The sequence below is a fragment of the Sander vitreus genome, chromosome 13, assembly GCF_031162955.1.
Source record: "Sander vitreus isolate 19-12246 chromosome 13, sanVit1, whole genome shotgun sequence".
In the NCBI taxonomy this organism is placed as follows: Eukaryota; Metazoa; Chordata; class Actinopteri; order Perciformes; family Percidae; genus Sander; species Sander vitreus.
In genome coordinates this window covers 7,730,640-7,751,317 of record NC_135867.1, presented here as the reverse complement: position 1 = coordinate 7,751,317, position 20,678 = coordinate 7,730,640, and the positions used below count along the sequence as shown (strand labels likewise).

The 20,678-nt window shown below is 40.0% G+C and overlaps 2 protein-coding genes and 1 long non-coding RNA gene across 4 annotated transcripts; 1 reads left to right on the top strand and 2 right to left on the bottom strand.

Moving 5' to 3' along the window:
- Positions 1-2,357: 2,357 nt before the first annotated feature.
- Positions 2,358-9,831, bottom strand: LOC144527620 (heterogeneous nuclear ribonucleoprotein A/B-like). 2 transcript variants are annotated; one of them, XM_078265801.1, is made up of 9 exons: positions 9,722-9,831; positions 8,233-8,507; positions 7,657-7,825; positions 7,057-7,215; positions 6,262-6,393; positions 4,965-5,082; positions 4,243-4,380; positions 2,969-3,059; positions 2,358-2,464 (listed from the first exon to the last, which is right to left on the bottom strand). In XM_078265801.1, the coding sequence occupies exons 2-8, from the start codon at positions 8,481-8,483 to the stop codon at positions 2,989-2,991; spliced, it is 1,038 nt and encodes a 345-aa protein (XP_078121927.1). In that variant the 5' UTR covers positions 8,484-8,507; positions 9,722-9,831; the 3' UTR covers positions 2,358-2,464; positions 2,969-2,988. The 2 variants fall into 2 exon arrangements, with proteins under 2 accessions (XP_078121927.1, XP_078121928.1); XM_078265802.1 differs by lacking the exon at positions 2,969-3,059.
- Positions 9,832-12,405: 2,574 nt separating this feature from the next.
- Positions 12,406-15,204, top strand: LOC144527962 (uncharacterized). The gene is made up of 3 exons (XR_013502863.1): positions 12,406-12,499; positions 14,236-14,489; positions 15,118-15,204. It is a non-coding gene; the product is annotated as an uncharacterized LOC144527962 (long non-coding RNA).
- btg4 (B-cell translocation gene 4) lies at positions 14,004-17,043 on the bottom strand. Its single transcript, XM_078266325.1, has 4 exons — positions 16,453-17,043; positions 15,612-15,749; positions 14,957-15,245; positions 14,004-14,467 (listed from the first exon to the last, which is right to left on the bottom strand). Exons 1-4 carry the CDS (start codon positions 16,623-16,625, stop codon positions 14,255-14,257), a joined length of 813 nt encoding a protein of 270 aa, XP_078122451.1. The 5' UTR covers positions 16,626-17,043; the 3' UTR covers positions 14,004-14,254.
- Between the last annotated feature and the right edge of the window lie 3,635 nt (positions 17,044-20,678).

Sequence of the window (20,678 nt, the reverse complement as noted above, 5' to 3'; positions counted from 1 at the left end):
TCAATAAACACTAGTGACCCAGTGCCATTGGAAGCCATGCATGCCCATGCCATCACACTTCCTCCACCATGTTTTACAGAAGATGTGGTGTGCTTTGGATCATGAGCCTTCTCCATACTTTCTTCTTCCTATCATTCTGGTACAGGTTGATCTTTGTTTCATCTATCCAAAGAATGCTGTTCAAGAACTGGGCTGGCTTCTTTAGATGTTTTTTGGCAAAGTCTAATCTGGCCTTTCTATTTTTGATTAATGGTTTGCACTTTGTGGTGAACCCTGTGTATTTGCTCTCATGTAGTCTTCTCTTTATGGTAGACTTAGATACTGATACACCTACTTCCTGGAAAGTGTTCTTCACTTGGTGAATGTTGTGAAGGGGTTTTTCTTTACCATGGAAAGGATCCTGCGATCATCCACCACTGTTGTCTTCCGTGGACGTCCAGGCCTTTTGGAGTTCCTGAGCTCACCAGTGCGCTCTCTTTTCTCAGGATGTACCAAACTGTTGATTTTGCCACTCCTAACATTTCCCCTAACTCTCTGATGGATTTCTTCTTTTTTCAGCCTATGGATGGTCTGTTTCACTTCCATTGAGAGCTCCTTTGACCGCATGTTGTGGGTTCACAGCAAATGCAACACCTGGAATCAACTCTAGACCTTTAAATGGATTAACGAGGGAATAGCCCATGAAATAGCTTTTGAGTCAATCATCCAATTACCTTTGGCCCCTTGAAAAAGAGGCGGCTACATATTAAAAAGCTGTAATTCCTAAACCCTTCCCCCAATTTGGATGTGAATACCCTCAAATTAAAGCTGAGTCTGCATATTGATTATATAACCATCTTGAATATGTTTAGGTAAACAGCTAAAATAAAACTTGTCACTGTCCAAATATTTCTGGGCCTGACTGTACATGATCACCAAAAGCTGAATCCCCTGAATATAACCCAGGGCAGAGGAACCATTTAGGATACTAATTTCTCTTCCTGACTTTAAACTGTACCAAAGTTAAAAATGTATGTATGGTCCACAGATGACCACTAATCTTGGTAGTTCAACAACCCTGAGTCCAAAATGTTTTCACTTCTTGCTCCGAAGGGGAACTTAATGCTTTTCAACCAGTACTATAGTCTTAAGAACTGAACAAGAAGCCAGATGGTGCTGATATTTGCACCGTCTCTGCAGTCTTGGGAGTTTGAATCCTAATTATTTTGGTGATCAAACCACCCTTCAGACCAAAATTTCCACTTTCAACAGAAATAATATAAACTGGCATGACTTCTGAACACATCCATGCTAGCCAGGGGGGGACACGTCTTTAGAATTTGGCAAATCAATGTTCCTTTTAAGCATCATGAGATACAACCTAACAATTTGTCAGCATAATTCATCAAATTCAGTTACTAAACACTTCATCCTCACGGCTTCAGACTTGTTTGGAGGACAGGAGTAATTATCCTGTACACTTTAAGTCCTGAAAACAGCGCGCATTTGAGCACCTGAACTTAAACGGTTTTCTATTACCCAGGACTAATAAATTAACTAACATTAAGCATTAGAAATACACAATATATTACAAACTGAAATGTTTATTACTAATAAATTGCCAGAGACACTAGTTGAGGAGACTCCAGTGGTCTGTCCAGAAAAAAAAAAACTAAGCAAACATTTAACTTCAAAGCGGTTATTTCTATAACCAGTGACACTTGACAAACGCAAACTAAACCAGCATAGAAACTCCAACAATTTGCTTACGTAAAATGTATGTCAATTCATATCCACCCCCCTCCCCCAACCCACATCTGTATGCTTTCAGATGTTGATTCTTGGTGAACTCAGAACGTCCTGGATGGATGAAGCTTGCAGCTAGTCGTTTCAGTTTTAAGGAATTATAGCTAAGGTTAAAATAATTTTGATACACTGAGAAGGGGGAAAAAAAATACCAATGTGTGATCTGAGGGAATGTGAAACATAATTCTTGAGTTACACTCAACATTGGGTCATTACAGATTGAATTGTGTGGCTACAAAAGACCGAGAAATCAATGTTGACAACCGAATTTGAATCCTAAACCCGGTGAACAACTTCATAATCTTCCACCCCAAAACCTGGAAGCACCAGAACGAAAAAAAAAATTACTGAAAACTGTTTATTTGTCAAAAAAGCTCCTTTACAGTGCCAAGATTTTCAACCTGTAAAGCCAGCAAACATGTAAAATACAAGCCTTACAATACATTAGAATCAAAACAGGTACCAAAAAGTACAGTAAAAATTACACTTCCATTGATGGAAATGTGGAAGGGGGAAGAAAACAAAAAGACACCAAAGGGGAAAGTAAAACCTAAAAATGATAGGATTTAAAAAGTTACATTTCAGATGTTTTCTGTACAAATGGTCGTCTGTCATAAAAGAGGTCGTGTCATGCCCAGTGTGTCCGTCCAGCCGTCGGTCTCACTGGATCACTGGAGTCCTGAGGGACGACACAACTTGGTCACATTTTCTTCACTTCAGAAAACATTAAGACATAAGCTGCACAAAGGGGTACTTTGTTGAGAAAATAGTTCTTTTAAAACATTTGGGGGAACTGAAGCGGTTATCTATGCTCTCTTCAAAGCCACCAGACTCCTTTGACAAAAACTGTAATTTTACATCGCAGAACAACAGAGGTGCTAGTTCTACCGCTGCATCGATCGGTTAGTTTTGTGGTTAATTCCTGACTTTTAAAAACACCAAAGTCGCACAATAACAACTAACCGAGCAGGAAGAAGTCGCACAACAACTAACCAACCGAGCAGGAAACATCGAAGCTAAGCAACCTGGCGGTGTGCCGACCACCGTCTACTGTAGGGTAATACACCAACTATGGATAAATACCTCATACAACTTCAAAAAACCTGAACCTTCCCTTTAACTGCCTGTGCTTATGGGCACTGTGACAGGATCTAAAAGAAGGGAAGTTATGGCCATGGCATACCTTGCGCTACCACTTGATCATCAGTATGGCTTGTAGCTGGTCTGGTGTGCCCCCCGTCTTGGAGTTTTTCCGTAGCTGCCATTGCCCTGGTCTGTGGGGCAGAGAGGATAGACGAGTCAGATTCAGTCCCTCGGCATGCAGCAAAGACATAGCACTACTCAATCTGCTCAGTGTTGAGGAATAATTAAAAACATAGGAGGTTGCTAACTAGAAACAAAACAAGTCGCCTTGGCCATCTACGAGAGAAAAATTGAGGGGTTTAGAGGAATTTGGATCAACTGTTCATTCACGTCGGCTAGTACTAGCCACTTCTCATGTTTTCCAGAGACGAAGACACGTTATTGGAATATCCGGTAAGACTCCCAATGAAAGACAACTCTAGAAATACATTAATTTGCTTTCTTTCAAACAATGTTTACATTGTCACAGAGGGACACGTGTGCTGAAGCAATTTGCTAAAGTCGTTTATCACTCTGTATTCCTGTTCACGTGCCAGATTGAGCCGAAGACAAGTTGAGACAGTATGAAGAAACAACAGTCTTAATGCAACAATAGCGTTAACATTAATCAGAGCATTTTAATCACGCTAGTAATGCGCAGACATAATATTCTGAATCGTACTTAAACCAATACTGATTAAGGCTGTGGGAACAAATTCCAGGAGTCGAACAGTTTATTTATAAAAAAAAATAAATAAATAAAAAAAACACACCACACACAACACACTAATTGAATGTTAATTACTATTCAAATGTGTATTTTTTTTTTAATGTGTTCTCACCCTGCACGCCTTGGCCTACCCGCATATAAATAATGCTTTTGTCACATCTGAACAATAAAGTCTGTGGGAGTTAGCAACACAAGGCGTTGTGATATTTTAGGACACGGAGCTACTCTAGAGAAACGGCGTCGTACAGAAGAAGTGACCGGCTGCTAGGAACCAAAGATGGATGGGAAATACTTTAAAATTGACAGTCAAAATGCTTATGTTACATTAATGGACTTGTTCTTGTGTGCATCGCGTGTTATAGGAGCTCGGCTGGTGGCATTGTCATTGCATAGGCCTAAGTAGTGTAGTAAAAAAAATAGGCTGAATTTGAGCATTCAATAATTAAATTTGAACAAAACTAAAATAACACTGAGGAAGATTGACCACTCGTCCCTCCAACACGCATTAGGTATCCACAGAGAAAATTTAGACTACCACAATACTAAAAGTCCATGTAACCATGATCTACCCAAAAACTGACATGACGGCTTGTGTGTGTACTTACTGTAATCATATCCGGGACCATATCCATAGTAACCAGAAGTGTAGTCATAGTTGCCATAGCCGCCGTATCCACCATAGCCTTGGTTACCATATCCCTGGTAGTAGTTTCCATATCCTTGGTTCCAGCCCTGGCCCTGACCTGAGACACAAAGTGCAGAGAGTTCACACCTGACAACAACTTTTCATACAATTATAACCACAAAATGCTGAAAATCATTTTCGAAGTTTGAGAGTTATGTTCAGGTTACTATAGTTTGTCAAATAAAACCTGTCGCTAAAAAAACATATGCGAGACACTTTGGGATCAGAGTCTGCCAAAGGGTTGATACGGATACGTGCTGACGACCATCTACTGTGGGCAATATACTGACTATGGGCAAGTACCTCATACAACCCTTCTTCAAAATATCAGAATTATACCTTTAAAAAAAGGGGTTTTCGGGTCAATGATAAAAGTATACATTTTAGAAGAAGCATTTAACGGACTCTTTTACAGGTTTATGCAATGAGAACCGTCTTCTCATTTGTTACATTGTGCCGTTACTATCCCATTTTTCCTCTATGTCACACCAACCTTGTGGGCAAAGAGGCATTTTTATCAAGTTTCTCAATTAAATGTTGACATTGATTTTGCTCTCCAGCCAGCAAGCTGTGCTTACAGAGTTTGGGGCAACCCATTCACTCCTTTGCTAGATGAAACCCAGAAAGTTTTCACTTCCTTACCTCCACGGCCCCTGCCTCCCCGGCCTCCATAACCACCGCCGCCGCCACCACCACCACGTCCCGTTCCGTACTGCTGCTGCTGGTACACCTCCTTTGGCTGGGCGATCTTCAGCTCACACTGTGGAGGGGATGCAAACACACACACTTGTAATCCAACTACATTCCTGATATTTTGTCTAAATTAAGTTTCTGTGGCGAACTTAAGTTGTGAACCATGACACATCCCTCACCAAGAGACCAAGGGGTTACAGGTCACAAGGGCTGGGTTGGGTCTGACTCTTATGATGAAATTCAAAATAGCCAGAGATTGATCTTTTAAGAGGCTGTAGCAAGCTCCGTTTAAAAGCTAGAAGAGGACTGTGGCATCATATGAATCTAGACGACCTAAGACGTACATCGATACCAACCAAGCTATGCCAGCTTGTCAGAAAGAGGGCTACCTAACGCTGCAGTTTGGCTAAATGGCAGTCATTTTCAGGATGTACAGCTTTAGGTATATACCGTCTTGACACAACACCCTCTGCACTAAAGAACTCAACACTCTGTAGCTTCATTGTGCGTCATCTAGAGCCTGACCGATATATCGGAGGGCCCATATTAGGCATTTTCCAAACTCCGTATCAGCATTTATAATGGCCGACAAATGAATATTTAAAAAATTAAAAACTGACGAACCATGTTATGAGTGTTGGCGTTGCACAGTTTGTTCAGAGGGCAACACTTAGATTTTTGTTGTCGTTATTGCGTTTTTGTTCAAAGGTCTTTAAGTGTCATATCTTACATTTGTATACATTTTATTTACCAGAACTTTAATATTTTGATGTTCCTGTTCTGACAATAAAACAAGTTTATTTTTAAACTGCATTATCATATTATTTTAGTGAGGACTCCAATAACTAATGTTAGGGAAATATGGTTACGTTTCTGGAATTTTTAAATACACCTATATTGGATATATCGTAATATCGGATTTTTAAAATCACGAAATATTTGTATCGATATCGGCCTTAAAAATTCTTTACCGGTCGGGCTCTAGAGTCATCTGCAGTAGTGTTCATGTTTAACCCTTTGTTTTTGCTTTTTCCAATGTTTTAAATTTTTCCTTGTACACATTTTCAGCGCTTATTTCTACGTTCCATATTTTCTGATATAAAATGGGTCAATGTGACCCGAAGTCAACACAAGGGTTAAAGTACTTAATGCAACAGCTTTGGGGTCAATTCTTAATGTAAACATATTTTTAATAATGCACACAGTACCATCAACCACCCAACGCTGCGGAGATAAGTGTACGTACCCTGCCGCCCTGGATGTTGTGGTATTTCTTCTCCAGACACTTCTTGACACTGGCTTCTTCTTTGTATGTGATGAAGATGAAACCCCTCCTTTTCTTTGATTTGGGGTCGATGGGAAGCTCAATGGTTTCGATCTGAAGGAGTGGAGATGCTTGTGTTAAAAGGGTTGATGCACATTTATGAAACTCGATGGCATCATGATAAACATACTTTGATTTGGCAGAGGCTTTCTACTGGTTGTCTTATTGGCAGACCAAACCCAGTCTGTACCAACCTGTAGGTCAAGTCTCCGATAATTCAACAATGACAAGCCCATCATCTATGATGAACATTTCAAAATTCGGGTCATTTTAAAATGAAAAAAAAAAAAAACGATTTTGTCAGGGTGAGTTGGAGAATTTTTGATTTAGAAAAATGTTTTTGGAGCCATTTATCATTTTGTTGGACTTACGAGTTAAATGTTTACTTTTGTTGTTTTGACAGAATTATACAGCTGAATAAGTAAGATTATGACATTAGTAACTTTATTATTAGGTACTACCCATTAGTGCTTTTGCTTTGAAGGTACCACGCAGCCTGTGCCGCCAGGTTAAGTTTACATATATGGGTGAGCAGAGATAGTACCAGGTAGACACCGGGGAGGGCTGAAGGGTTTTACTAGTGCCAAGAGACAACATTGTTCTTTTATTGCAATGTTTGAGTGCCAAAAACTGGAAGAAGAAAAAAATAAACCTAACAAAATGCAATCTTTTCCTAGACAATGAACATTTTTATTCACGACTACTAGTAAAACTGACCTCTCCGAAAGCACCAAAATATTCCCTGATGGTGTCCTCAGTGGCCTCAGGATTCAAACCCCCGACAAAGATCTTCTTGACGGGTTCCTTCTTCATGGCCATCGCCTTCTTGGGGTCGATTGGACGTCCGTCCAGTCTGTGTTCCTTCTGCTCGAGCACCTGAAGACACACATTATCATAGTTTGAATGGAGTGCTAAAACACAGCAATGATTGACCGAAAGCCTGGAACTATCCCTTGCATTGTGCGACATCTCATGTAAAGGTCTCTAGAAGTGACTGTAGAATGGCGTGGCAACATTTGAGGTACAGCCCAAGGAATGAAACCCAATTCTTTTGAGCAACAGGGCAACTTTGTCTGTGGTCCACTTTAACTGCATGCTCATCAAAGTTGAATTTGATGTTAGTCACAAACCACTACCTTTTAGGTGCACATCAAGAATTAAATTACCTAAATAAAAACAAATAAATAGCAAAGATCGAGGTGTTATTCATGTTATGCTTCCACTCAGGCAGCATCATGTCAGCATTGCCCTGATAATAGATCACCACTAGAGTGATGGTACATGTGAAAGAGCTGTCAGGTAATCAGAGTGACGCACCTTTTCCACGCTGGAGGAGTCTTTGAAGAGAACGAAGCCAAACCCTCTGGATCGGCCAGTGTTTGAGTCCATCTTGATGGTGCAGTCTGAAACCTCGCCGAACTTACTGAAGTAATCCTTTAGGTCCTTTTTACTCGTGTCCCAGCTGAGGCCGCCCACGAACATTTTACTGCAAACACATAGGGACACCTTCCGGTTTCTTACTTTATTTTTTATTTTACACCAGTTATTGCATGTGTAGCCTTAACCGATACAGAATACAAAGCGCCTTTTAATGTCAATAGGGTACATCTCTCTGTGATCACCCAAATATTTGTCCTCTGCCCTTTCCTTTATTCCCTTCTGCACTTGGCATCCTTTGTCAGTTGCGTAGGAAATTCATGCACAAGTTGCCAGTAACAAGATTAACTGAAAAAACGGACTAGTTATACCCGTTCTGTACGATAAAATATGCAATAACGATATCATCTGTGATAAATAAAACCGATGTTTCATCCACAAGTGAATACGTATTTTTGTTTAGTGACCTTAAAAGGTGCTCATACAAAGAGTGATGGGTCTCAGGGGAACACTCACCCAGCATCTTCCTCTCCTTTGCTGGCATCAATCTTGCCTCCATCTGCGCCACCTTCCAGACCTTCCTGGCCTTCTAGACCTTCCTGGCCTTCCAGACCTTCCTGGCCTTCCAGACCTTCCTGGCCCTCCTGGCTGTCCAGGCAATCCTCCTCTCCACCCATCAGCTCCTGCTCGGCTCCGTTCTGGTCGTCCTCTCCCTCGTTGCCGTTCTGGTCCGATGTCTCCATGAGGAGATTATCAGCGTCTGCCATTCTGATGGTGGGCTCTTCAAGAGACTGAGATACGACAAGATAAATTTAGGATGATCCTGGAGATTGATGAAAACTAGGATCGGGGCACGATCACTTAAGGTCTATTAACAATTGCCTTGTGGGGAAATGGCTGGCAAGAAATAACATACACACATTTATATATATATATATACACATATATATACACACACACACACACCTCTATCTATATTTGTTTACATTTTTATTTATTTATACCCATTTTCCCAAGATCACGTTAATTTCATTTGTATCCGTGTGATCTGTAAAGCACATTGGGTTGCCGTTGGGTTTTATATCCATGCGCTTATATAAATAAATTTCCCTTGATCAAATCTTGCATAACACATTTTGGTAAATGTAAATGTTGATACATTCAAATGGCCTTAAGCATTTCAATTTAAACAACATTTACAACATACCGTCTAGTATACTAGTCTCTTTGTCTTTATCTGGCAAACTAGCTTCATTTGCACCTTCAATATCGTTGTACTTACTGTCACCTTAACGTTATCCCTTTATTTTTTTACATGACTTGTTTCAAGTACTGTTAAATGGCTGAGCTAATGGACACCCGATTTTCTCCAAGGGGATAAATAAAGTATCTGCTGAGCATGTTTCAGTACTAAACACTAGCTACGGTTTCTTTATTTAATCTTGGTTTTAAATTTGACCATATTGTATTATATTGTAGTCAAACACCATCTTAACGTCAATATTGTAACAGTAAAGGGTGATATGCACTGTTGGAGGTTTACAAGGAAACAAAAAGACTTCGTTGGCTAACAAAAAGGAACAATAATCCAGCGTGAATCTCCATGCTCAGTGTTCAAGCGGACCGCGCTTTGCTTCGTTGCCGCTCGGGACACAGTGCAGGCCCGGCTAGTAACGTTAGCTGACCCTGAATCAAATAACCAGTAAAGTCCGAGTAGGCGGAACAGATAAAAACCAAATAATGGCATTCAGGCAGAATGGCTTAATTTCTACTACAGTTGATAAACGGCTCATCAATAAGCGCAATAACCGCGTTAACGTATTTAGCAAGCTAGCACCACTGCGGCTAACACACAGAGCTAGCTAGATTTACTGCTAACAAGGAAACACATTACCGATGAAATCAGGCCGATAGCAAAGACCTCAATGAAATGAAATGCGGGGCAAAGCTAAACTCCCTCCAGTATATGTAAACTCAATAACATAAACAAAAAAATCGTGCTTACTTTAAGGGGAAAATACCGGAGACGCCGACTCGCTGCTCAAAATGGACACTCCAAATTCGCCGCTAACTCGTGGCAACATATATACGACCGGATGTGAGGAGGAGCTGGGGAGACGTCGCAATGACAAAGTCTGTGATTGGACATTTACGAATAAAGACATTATGTGATTGGCTGATTAGCTGACGCAGTGATGACAGAGAGGAAACGGCAGCAAATGTCCCTCTCGTTTCCTATGCTTTCTTACTGCCCCGCGTTTGTTATTAAATTATATTTTATTCGATGCGCATGCGGTATTACAATGCTATGATAACGACTAACCTATCTTTTGTGCCTTTATTTTGCTCTGCGAATAAAAAAACATGTCTCAAGTTCTCTTAATACATCCATGGTCTCAAGCAGCTTTAGAAATGAACAGTTCTTCACTGCAGGGTTTCATGCGCAGTTTCTATTTCGGTAACGGTAACAAAGAACAGGCACCCCACAGACACACTGATGAGGGGTATTTGATGATTATGTCAGAATTTAGATTAAGATGTTTTATTTGCAGTATTAATAAACACATTTTGTTTTATGTTTTATGTTTTAAATTAATGGGGGTAAATAATCCTGTTTTATGGTATATGACATAGGTTTTGATGCACTTAATATGTCAATGGCGTTCTAACTAGAGGTGCAACAATGAATCGATTAATCAATTAGTTGTCAACTATTAAATTAATCGCCAACTATTTTGATAATTGATTAATCTGTTTGAATATTTTTTTTATTAAAAAAAACAAGATTTCTCTGGTTCCAGCTTTTTAAATGTGAATATTTTCTAGTTTCTTCTCTCCTCTGTGACAGTAAACTGAATATCTTTTTCTGTTTTGGACAAAACAAGACATTTGAGGACGTCATCTTAGGCTTTGGGAAACACTGATCCACATTTTTCACCGTGTTTTGACATTTTTATAGATAAAACAACTAATCGATTAATTGAGAAAATAATCAACAGATTAATCGACTATGAAAATAATCATTAGTTGCAGCCCTAGTTCTAACCCTGGAAATGCTGTTTGTCACAAATCCAAATGCATTCACTTAAAAGGGATAGTTCGGATATTTTGAAGTCGGGTTGTATGAGGTACTTATCCATAGTCAGTGTATTACATACAGTAGCCTAGATGGCAGCACGTCCCCAGTTTGGAGAAGCAGGGAGGACAGACACGAAAGCTAATCAATGTAGGCTACTGCTGTGGATGGAGGCAGCAGCTAAACATATTTCAGCCTACTGTTGCTATTGCACTACTTCACTTGACACTTGTTTACACTATACTTATATTTACACTTTTTTCTGCTGCTTGTATACATGTTTGTAATTTGTTTTGTATGTTGTTGTTTGCATGTTATGAGTATGATGCCTTGTCATTCATTCTTTTGTTTTTCGCTGAGGACCAAATTTTGTGTAGTACACTGCACTGTAATGGATGGCAATACATTATCTCATCTCTTATCTTATTTCTTATCTTGATTCATTATAAGTTGTTTAATTGCTGGAAAATAGATGCAAAGCAGGAAGGAAAAGAAGGCTAGCTGTGATGTATGGTGTGCAAATGTTAGATAGGATAATCCACAAGGGGACAACAGTTGTCCAACTTTGTTACAGTGTCAGAACAGACAATATGAACCATTGTCATTGCAGCAGTTTAGGAGTCTCAGACACTGTAGATAAAGGCGAATCCTAGGTGTGATGTGGATCCAGTTTTTTTTAAACAAGGTTATAATATTATTATTATAAAGTATTCTGATTTGCCGACCAGTTTTAAGAACACAGCACCTTTTGGAGCACGGATTGCGGTTTTGCAAATGGGAACACAATTTTGGTGTTAATGTCACCTATTCTCAGAAGTAGGCTTTTGTTTCTCACAATGCATCAGGACTATTCGAATGCACTATATAACTGCTGCTATTGAACATGGACTGCTGCATATCCTTTGTGCAAAACTGTTGTATACAGTCCTCACTCAAACACAAATCCTCTTTTTCATGTTTATAGTGCTATATTTTTATGTATCTATCTTTCATATACCATTACTTTTTCTGTGCAATACTGTTGAACTTGTTACTATTACACACTATCCTCTGTATCATATACATTTTATTTTTTATCTATGTCATTCCATCTAACATGTTATTCTCATTTTATCTTATTTCATGTTTATATGGCTAGTGTTACTGCTGAGCTGACCCATTCAGTCGTCCAATGTATTGCATTGTACTGTTGATCTCGTGTTAACTATGACTACTAAAGTAAATGAAACTGAACTAATGGGAAAAACTGGAAAATCCTGAATGTTACATAATTTATTTTAGGCCTACATTTAACATTGTTTTTTAAAAGTGTCTCTCGCAAATCATCCAACTATTAGGAAGTGCAATAGTAAATTGCTGCAGTACCTATACGTGAATCATCCCTGAGTGCAAAAATAAATGTGTTCTGCAAAGCCTCCTAAGATTTGAAAAAGAGATTAATGTGGGTCTGAAATTAATAAATTTAGTAGACATGCGAGAGTGCTGTGGTCACATGAAATAGAGAAGGCAAATTTAAATCCTGGGGGCTGAGGGTGAGTGTTTACTGCTGCACCCCGGCAACATACCTGCCAGCCAGGGGCAAGTCGAGGCATGACTTGAGACATGGGCACAGGAACACACACACAGTAAAGTGTAGCTGTGGAAACGGTTGCGTTTCTTCAGCAGTGGTCACTTGAAACAGAGCCGTGAGAATTGCTCCTACAGCAGGTAAGATCAGCACTCATCTATCCACATACAAACACTTTTATACATGACAGCACCAATAGTTACTTTAGACACTGCTGTTATTTACATGAGTGCAAACATTTTTCAAGTTGTGTTAATCCAATCATACGGATGTACACAGAGCTTTCAGCCTGTGGTCAGCAGAAGAGTTTACTTTACGTAGAGCCCATCAGCTACAAAACTCAATGTTTGGATGTTCACCCACTCAGGGACTTGCCTTTCTTAATGTGATCCAGCCTCAAAAAGATGCAATTGAAATGAATTTCAAAACAGGAATATCTGAAAACTATTGGCTTTGGCTGGAGCATGACAGCCTCAGTCATTTGTAAACTCTGGAGTCATTTAACGGTTTATTTTTAAATAATATTTGCTAATCAGTCTTTACTGTTATGGTAACCTCTTAAAATGCCAGAACCATATAGAAAAACAGACAAACCTTTGACCTATTCCCAGTGGGAGGAGCATGAAAGTAAAGGCAGGGCTTTCAAAAAGAAAAAATTTGAACCCAGCATACCTTCAGACAAATGGTTTCTCTACCTCGTCAACATATTCTATGATAAATTAATGATTTCAATAGTTCAACTAAGAGAAAAATGATTGCCATGTCAATGCTTTCAGTGAGCTCTTACGTGTTTGGCAAGTTATCCTCGTTTATCCTTAAATTAGCGTACTTTAGCCAAACTGTAACAAAGTCTCAAAGTTCACTGGACTATTTCTTGGCTGAACCTGCCTGCTCAGAGCCAGGACATACATTTTGTTTTTTATAGAATAAAAAAAAAAAAGAAATGTTAGTGGGCTTTGGTGCTGGTAGGTGGATTTCTTTTTTTGGACAAAGCCAGGCTCGTTTCCCTTGGTTTCAAGTCTTTGTGCTAAGTTAACTGGCTGCAACCTTATATGTAACAGACAGGTGATACCAATCTTCTCATTCAAGTCTTGCCAGAAGCAAATTAAATAATTTCCAAAAAGGTCAAGCTATTTCTTTAAGCAATTACTTGCATCAGTGTGTATACTAAATCGTTCATTTCACAGCATACGCTGCATTACCGATTCCTGGTGGTGAGTGTGATTGGGGTTGCTGTGCAGGCAGTGTTGTTAGCTGATTGTTCTTCCCACCAATCACTACCTATACTACCAGTACAACCACCACCACATACAACCACTCAGCCATATTAGCTTCCAGACTGAGCTGTACACAGATGCTGAACTGATAAACAAAATAGACACCTGCTTAGCCCACAGACACATTGAGAAAGTACAGTTTCATTTTTTTGACACCAGGGGGCTCTGTAAGAAAGAGCCTTGCTGACAGGAAAAAATAAATATTGGTTTTACACAAGTATCCTGGCGCAGAAAGCAGCACACTTTACAATAAGGAAATTAGCTAATTCAGCCAAATGTTAGTGTAACTAGAACTTCATGTGATAAAAATAAAGGGAACCAAAACTTAGAGCTGACGTGGACGCATTTATTTCTTTTCAATGGCAGTTAATGTCACTTCATTTATACTTAGTTTAATTTTAGTTTAAAAAAAAAGAAAAAACATTGAATCATTTAAAATACTTGAATATTGAAAGTTTAAAAACATGCTTAAACAGCAGTACTTTAAATCACACACAAATAACAAATATGTAAACCTGTCCTGAAACTGTTTTGATCTGGCATCATGGCAGCTATTCCTGCTTCTGCCCCCCCGAGCAGTAACCCAATTCTGGTTCTAGGACGAAGTTTGGGCTCACTCTAGGATCGGAATTGGCTGACCCAGTGGTACTTGTCAACACGAGGCCCAGTGAAGGTGAATGTGGCTCCATATGACTTGAAGCCTTTCTGGCTGGAGAACTGGGAGGTTGGACCTCCAACTGGGGGAGGCAGAGGTGGGAATGCATCCCCAGCGAAGGCTTTCCGCTTCTCCCTAAGCCAGGTCTGAGGAGCGCCCGGAGAATACTCACTGAACTGAGAACGAGAGGAGCAAAGGGTTAGAAGACAGCAATACAATAGACTTCTAGAAACAGCCAAGGCCAAACAGTCGTTAACTATCAACTTTTTCCAGCTGTAAACTACCAGACGTTCATGGGGCTGCAGCTCTTTTGACTGCTCCTAAGAAAAGCAGAAAAAGCCCAAGTTCCCTCAAAAAGGTTAATTCGGTAGAATTAAAATGCCCTGCAGTCAAAAGACTGGACTGTGTTCAATTCAGCATTTCTTAGAAGATGAAGCAGTTGATTTACTGGCACTGTGTTCCAATTCTCACATTTAAAGAGTATAGAAACCTAAAATATGAAAGACCCAGATACGCAACATCCAGACAAGGACATTGATGGACAATTTAGCAAAACTCCATATCCAACATTTAAAATTCATTTTACAATATCTGTACATGGTAACTACGTCAAGACTACAAAGCTCATGGTTACAGTTAATGAAACCAAGATGTAGTCAACCTACCCGGTAGACGCTGTTGGGGTTGCTAACAGTTGGGATGGTTTTGTGCTCAGGGTTTGTGGTCAGGATTGGAGCAGGACAGAGAGCTGATAGGTTGTTACAACTCATGCTACTAATGCTACTACTCATGCTGTTGTCTATGCCCCCCTCTTCCTCGTCTGAAGAGCTTCCTGATTGGACGTCAAGGCTGGCCCGCTCCACGGCATCATGGATGCGGCGGGAAAATTCCCCATCCCCACGCCGACAGCTGTCCACCACCGAGACGCAGAATGGAGTGCTTTGTTCACCATACCTGCAAGGAGGATGGCGATAATTAGATGTCTGTACCCTCAACATGAAGCTAGAGCTAGCAGATGATTAGCTTAGCATAAAGACTGGAAACCGGGTAAAACAGCTAGCCTGACTTTCTCCAAAGTTTTAGAAACTCCCACTTACCAACAATGTTGAAGCTTACCGGTTTAACATGTAGGATCTCACTGGTTTAATTCATACACAAACCAAAATGTAGGCCAACTGTTAGATGTGGTTTTACAGGAAATTATATATTGGAAGCATTTCTTGGTTGTGTCTAGATGTTACTGAAGCTGCAGCTCTTCTGTGCCTCTGAACTTGTGATCTCGTTACAAGTCTTATGCTCTACAGAGTTAAGCGGTCTGACCTGCAGGACACCTCTCCAGGGTCAACCCACACCGTCAGCTCCTGGGGAAGGCCCAGATCCTCGTACCGCACCATGCTCCGCTTGCAGGCCTGCTGCAGCACCAGGTCCTGCAGCCGCACACGGTTCATACGGAGACACCTGAAACATACACAAAAACAACTCCGCTTCAGCAATATTAGATGGAGGACTTCTTGAATTTTCACAGGTCTTGTTTAAAATTGAAAGTTTAATTTCAATGGGTTGGTTCACCAAGATTAACACCCCATTTTCACTCTTACCCCTGGTGCTATCGGTAGATGGTTTTGGTTTTAGTCCAGATATGAGATTTTGGTCACAACCCCAGTATGATAAAATAATCACAATGATTTCAGTTTGCAAACTGACTTGAGTAATGTCAGTTATGAGTTAGCTTTCTAACATTACTTAGGATTAACTACCCTGCTACTGGTCGTACCAGACAAAAGTGATGTTTCTACAAAACCCCGTGAGTGTTTCGAATGGCGCAGTTTTGTGGCTTATGAAGTTAACATTTGTCTGAGAGAAAATGTAATATTTCTTCTGTCAAAAGTTGGCTTACATATAGACTGGCTTTAATATAGGTCAATGACAAATTGGACCAAAACAGTTCCTCTTTTCTAAAAGTTTACAGACCTGAAAATATTCCTAAAATGTTTGACAATATGCTACTAAATTCATGTTGTATTTTTTATATTTCATTTACCACCATTTCTTCTTCTATTTGATTGCTTTGGCTTATTTTACTTGCGTTAGTTACTATGTGCCCATTTGTTTAGTTTGCCCATTTGTCGATTAGAGACACACACACACACACACAACTGACCTGTAGGCCTGTCCCTTGGTGGGTGCACCTGGGTGCCAGTGGTTCTTATAGTTCTCAAACAGAACGGAGGTGAGGACAGAGGCGAAGCGCTCCCTGCTATCATTATCCAGACATCCATATCTCTTAACCAGCCGAGCAACAAAGAACACAGCAGCAGCAATCTCCTCCTTCATGGCTTCACGCAACTCTCTAACCCTCTAGCTTAACAAACTTGACAGCAAACTCAAACCTGTCCTTTTAAAAACCTCTGCAGAGAATAAAACATGTGTAGGGTGATCCTACGGTTATAGAAAAAAATACCATAAAACTGACAAGACAAACTGGAAGCAAGACAACTTAAGCAAACATATTTGCTGCTGGAGGAACTCAGCTTTGATTTGGAATGCTTTTACACCAAAGAAACAACAAAATGTATATATCTACATATAGCTTAATCTGTGTATGAAGCAGCAGCTTGTTCAGTAGAGAAGCCTCACATACATCAGACGCTAAAAGAGTCCCTCCCTCCTTAGTTTCTCATGTGGTTTAATAAAATCACCGTTCAGCTGTGTGACAAGCTCACACACCTGAAGCTGGTTGACTTAATGACTATGTGTGTGTGTGTGTGTGTGTGTGTGTGTGCAGCACTGGTGTCCAAATGTGACGACATATAGAGGACCATTTTATGGAACAGTATGACTCTTACAATTAGACACTAGATTTGTGTCTAAAATACCAGCAGAGGAAATATTGAAGTGTCAGTTCACCCAAAGTACAAAAAACAAACAAAAGCAGAGTTAGATTTTGGTTTTGAAGTTTGATGCAGTAAAAACAGGTTAAAAATAGATTTTTATTTTGTTATATGGGGTGATAAAAAGAGGCATCCAAAATTCCCTCCGTTAAAACCTTTGGCTCTAATGGCCTATATGTCTCTAAAACGAAACAAGAATTTTCAACCTGTTCCAGTTTGTCTGTTCTGGAATTTTATTCAAATTAGCACATATTTGCATATTAAAACATCACATCACAAAAAACTTCTAATACAAAAAGAATTGCCTTAAAGCAGGGGTGTCAAACTCATTTTCACTAGGGGCCACCCTGGAAAAAGAGAATCACACCAAGGGCCAGACATGTAGAGTTTATTGACGTGCTTTTGTTACTGCATGTCACTTTTTTTTAAACATTTTGGTTTGCTTTTTTCCTAATTTTTGTTGTTTTTGTTCCGACTTTTTTTGTGGCTTTCTCAGACATTTGTCACCTTTTTTTAAATTTGTTGCCTTTTCCGACATTTTTGTACGCTTTCCGTTGCATTTTTGTTGACATGAAGCCCTACAAAAGTCATCAAAAGAGTTCCTTAGCCATCATAGAATTTAGCAAATCAAGCAAAACAATGATACATTTTTTTTTAACATGTTCCACAGCCTGAATATGAAAACTCTCTGCTTCTGGGGGAATTTCTGAGTCTCAGAGTTGGCAAATCTGCCATATTCTGCTTTGAATGACATGAATGTGTTTAAAAAACACTTTACTGTGTTTTTGGTTTGGCACACAACTAGGCGTGCCAAACATGATGGACTCTTCAGAAGAGGTCATCTTTGCTTGATTTGCTGCGCGCAAAAGAAAAAACGCATAATAAAATTCTAAATGCAATTTTTGTTTTTATGGTTTTGTCTTTTTTGTCTATATGTCTGTTTTACTTCTGTATATGAGCATGGGTACAATAAAGAAATATATATATATATATATATATATATATACATATATATATATATATATATATATATATATATATATATATATATATATATATATATAATCTTGTAATCACTGCAAACAAGTAGGCCTACAGAACCTCATTTGTATAGAGACGGATGAAAGGCCCCGCCCCTATGACATCACGATGGAACGCTTTTGATGTCATTCTAGAAAGCAAACATAGAATGCTTAGGTTGCTTGGACAACTGCAGCAGAGTAATGTTTCTGTAGTGAAGACTGAATGACAGACAACAGAAACTGAAAAATAAGGATCGTCTTGTGAGATTACATTTTTTTTTTTTTTTTTATCAACCGTCAACATGGATTCATTAGGACTCCAAGTGATCGCTTATGTGAAATTCCCTCCAATCAGAGACTGTGACATAAACATTGGCCCTTATGTGAGGTCTTTGGTTAGAAATTATTGGGACGCGGTGGTATCTGGCACGCACGGCAAGTGTAGTATGACTTTGCTTGTTGACTTATGTCAGCACATTGTAAACATGTCTTGCACGATTATCCAGGAAGCTATAAAACATGTCACTTCAGACTGGCACAGGAAAGCTCCTCGGATATTCAACCATGTTAACCCGAGACAGTGTTTTTTCGGCATCAATGAGAATGATGTCCTGGCTAACATGAACAACACTCTTCCATGGATTTTTGCTGATGCTTTTAATTACTCGACACATGTTTGCTGTCAGAGCTTAGACGAATTCATCCGGCTAGCTGCCAGCGAGGTGACGGGAAAAGTCAACTCTCGCATAGCTGTGTTAATGGAATCCCACAGTTTGCCTTTGACGGCCAATTTGGAGTGTAACTGCATTCCTTTCACAACTCTTAACACCATGATTGGTCTAGTTACTCAAACACTAAGATGCATGCGCCAATCGAATTATCAGTGCACAGTGAGCAAAAGCTCAGAGAGGGCCACTATTTCCACAGCCTTCCACCGCATCGATGCAGCGGAAAAGCCACTGCATATGGTCATAGAGCATGGGCCCTGTGACATAACCTATTCTACTTTCAACAAAGAGGCCGTAGAAATACTGACAGAGATTACAGAGTTTTGGCACCCAACTGTTACAGATGAAAATGCATGGTTCTGGTGTGACGATTTGGAAGGCTGGATATCCAATGAAAGCTCTAATGATATCGGCTCAAATTGGAGTGCAGACGATAGGTCTCCTAATGAAGAAGGCCTACCTGACATTAACAGTGAGAGGCTGCAGAGTTTCGAGCACACAGATACACAGGACCAATGTGAGGACTTCAGCCAGGCATCAGTTGAAAATACTGACATTGAACCAGCATTGAAGGCAGCTTCCCAGCCGGTCAGTCCTGTTGACTCCACAGTTGTTTCTTCTGACACATGTAGTTCTGAGTCAGATCATGACACAAAGCACAGATTGGTCATCCTGCTGCTTACAGGGTTACTATTGCATACCACAGAGAAGGCCCGTACATCACTGCTCAAAGCAGATTTCAATAAAGTCATACTGGATCTGAGAGATAAGGCACTGAGAGAGATCAAGCTCGCTGACATTGTTATCAACTTGAAACATCAAACTGTTAAGAAGATCTACAAGGCTCTGTTCGCAGACCTGCGTCGGGAGCTCAGCTCCGCAGAGGGGCTTCTGAAAGCCATGGCATCACAGGATGAGATTGCTGAAGATCTTGTTATCCAGACCCTGAAGACTCACCTGACTGTGCCCGCCCCAACTCCAAAGAAGAACGTTGTTTTCCAGTTCTTCTCATATTTGGGCAAAGCTACTGTGAAGCTCTTCAATGGTTGCTTCAGTGGTAGCTCCAACTCTTAGATGACCCCCCACCCTTTTTGAGTCAGGCAGTTAAAGCCATTTCAGCTCAGAGCCACACCTGGACAGTCGAATACGAAAACTTCTCCTCACAATGAGAACAACTCTCCAGATGTTCTCCTTATGACGTGAAAACATACAGATTGGAGTGTAAATATTCACAAGAAAAAGTCAATAAAACTAATTGTGATAATTACCAAATATTTTGATTTGTTTTTGCTTTAAAAAAGGTGCAATATGTAACTTTTCCGTATTGTATATGTATAAAACGACTAGACCTAAATTTAGTTAAAGTTGTGTACTTACATTACCCAAAATGTTTACAACAATGTTCAAACCCAGAGAAATCTGTCATTTTATTCAAGGGAACGGTCTGTTACAAGTGGTTGCCTGTCAATAGAGTCATCTCCCCTTTATGTAGCGTCAGTGTTGTGGTAGTCTGCCAGAAGCTTCCATAAATTTACTTTTTATCCAGTTTTAAGCCTTTTTGTTTCTAGTACTTTTCCTATTTTTTGTTATTGACTGTTGCATTGCGCTCTATGGTGTTTTAAGCCCCCATCATCTCCTTCCAGGCAGCGCTGCGACCGTTGACTTCAAGGCACCTAAACCTAACCATTGCCTAACCTAATCCTAGTGCCTTCCAGGCAGCGCTGCCTGGAAGGAGACGTTGGAGGC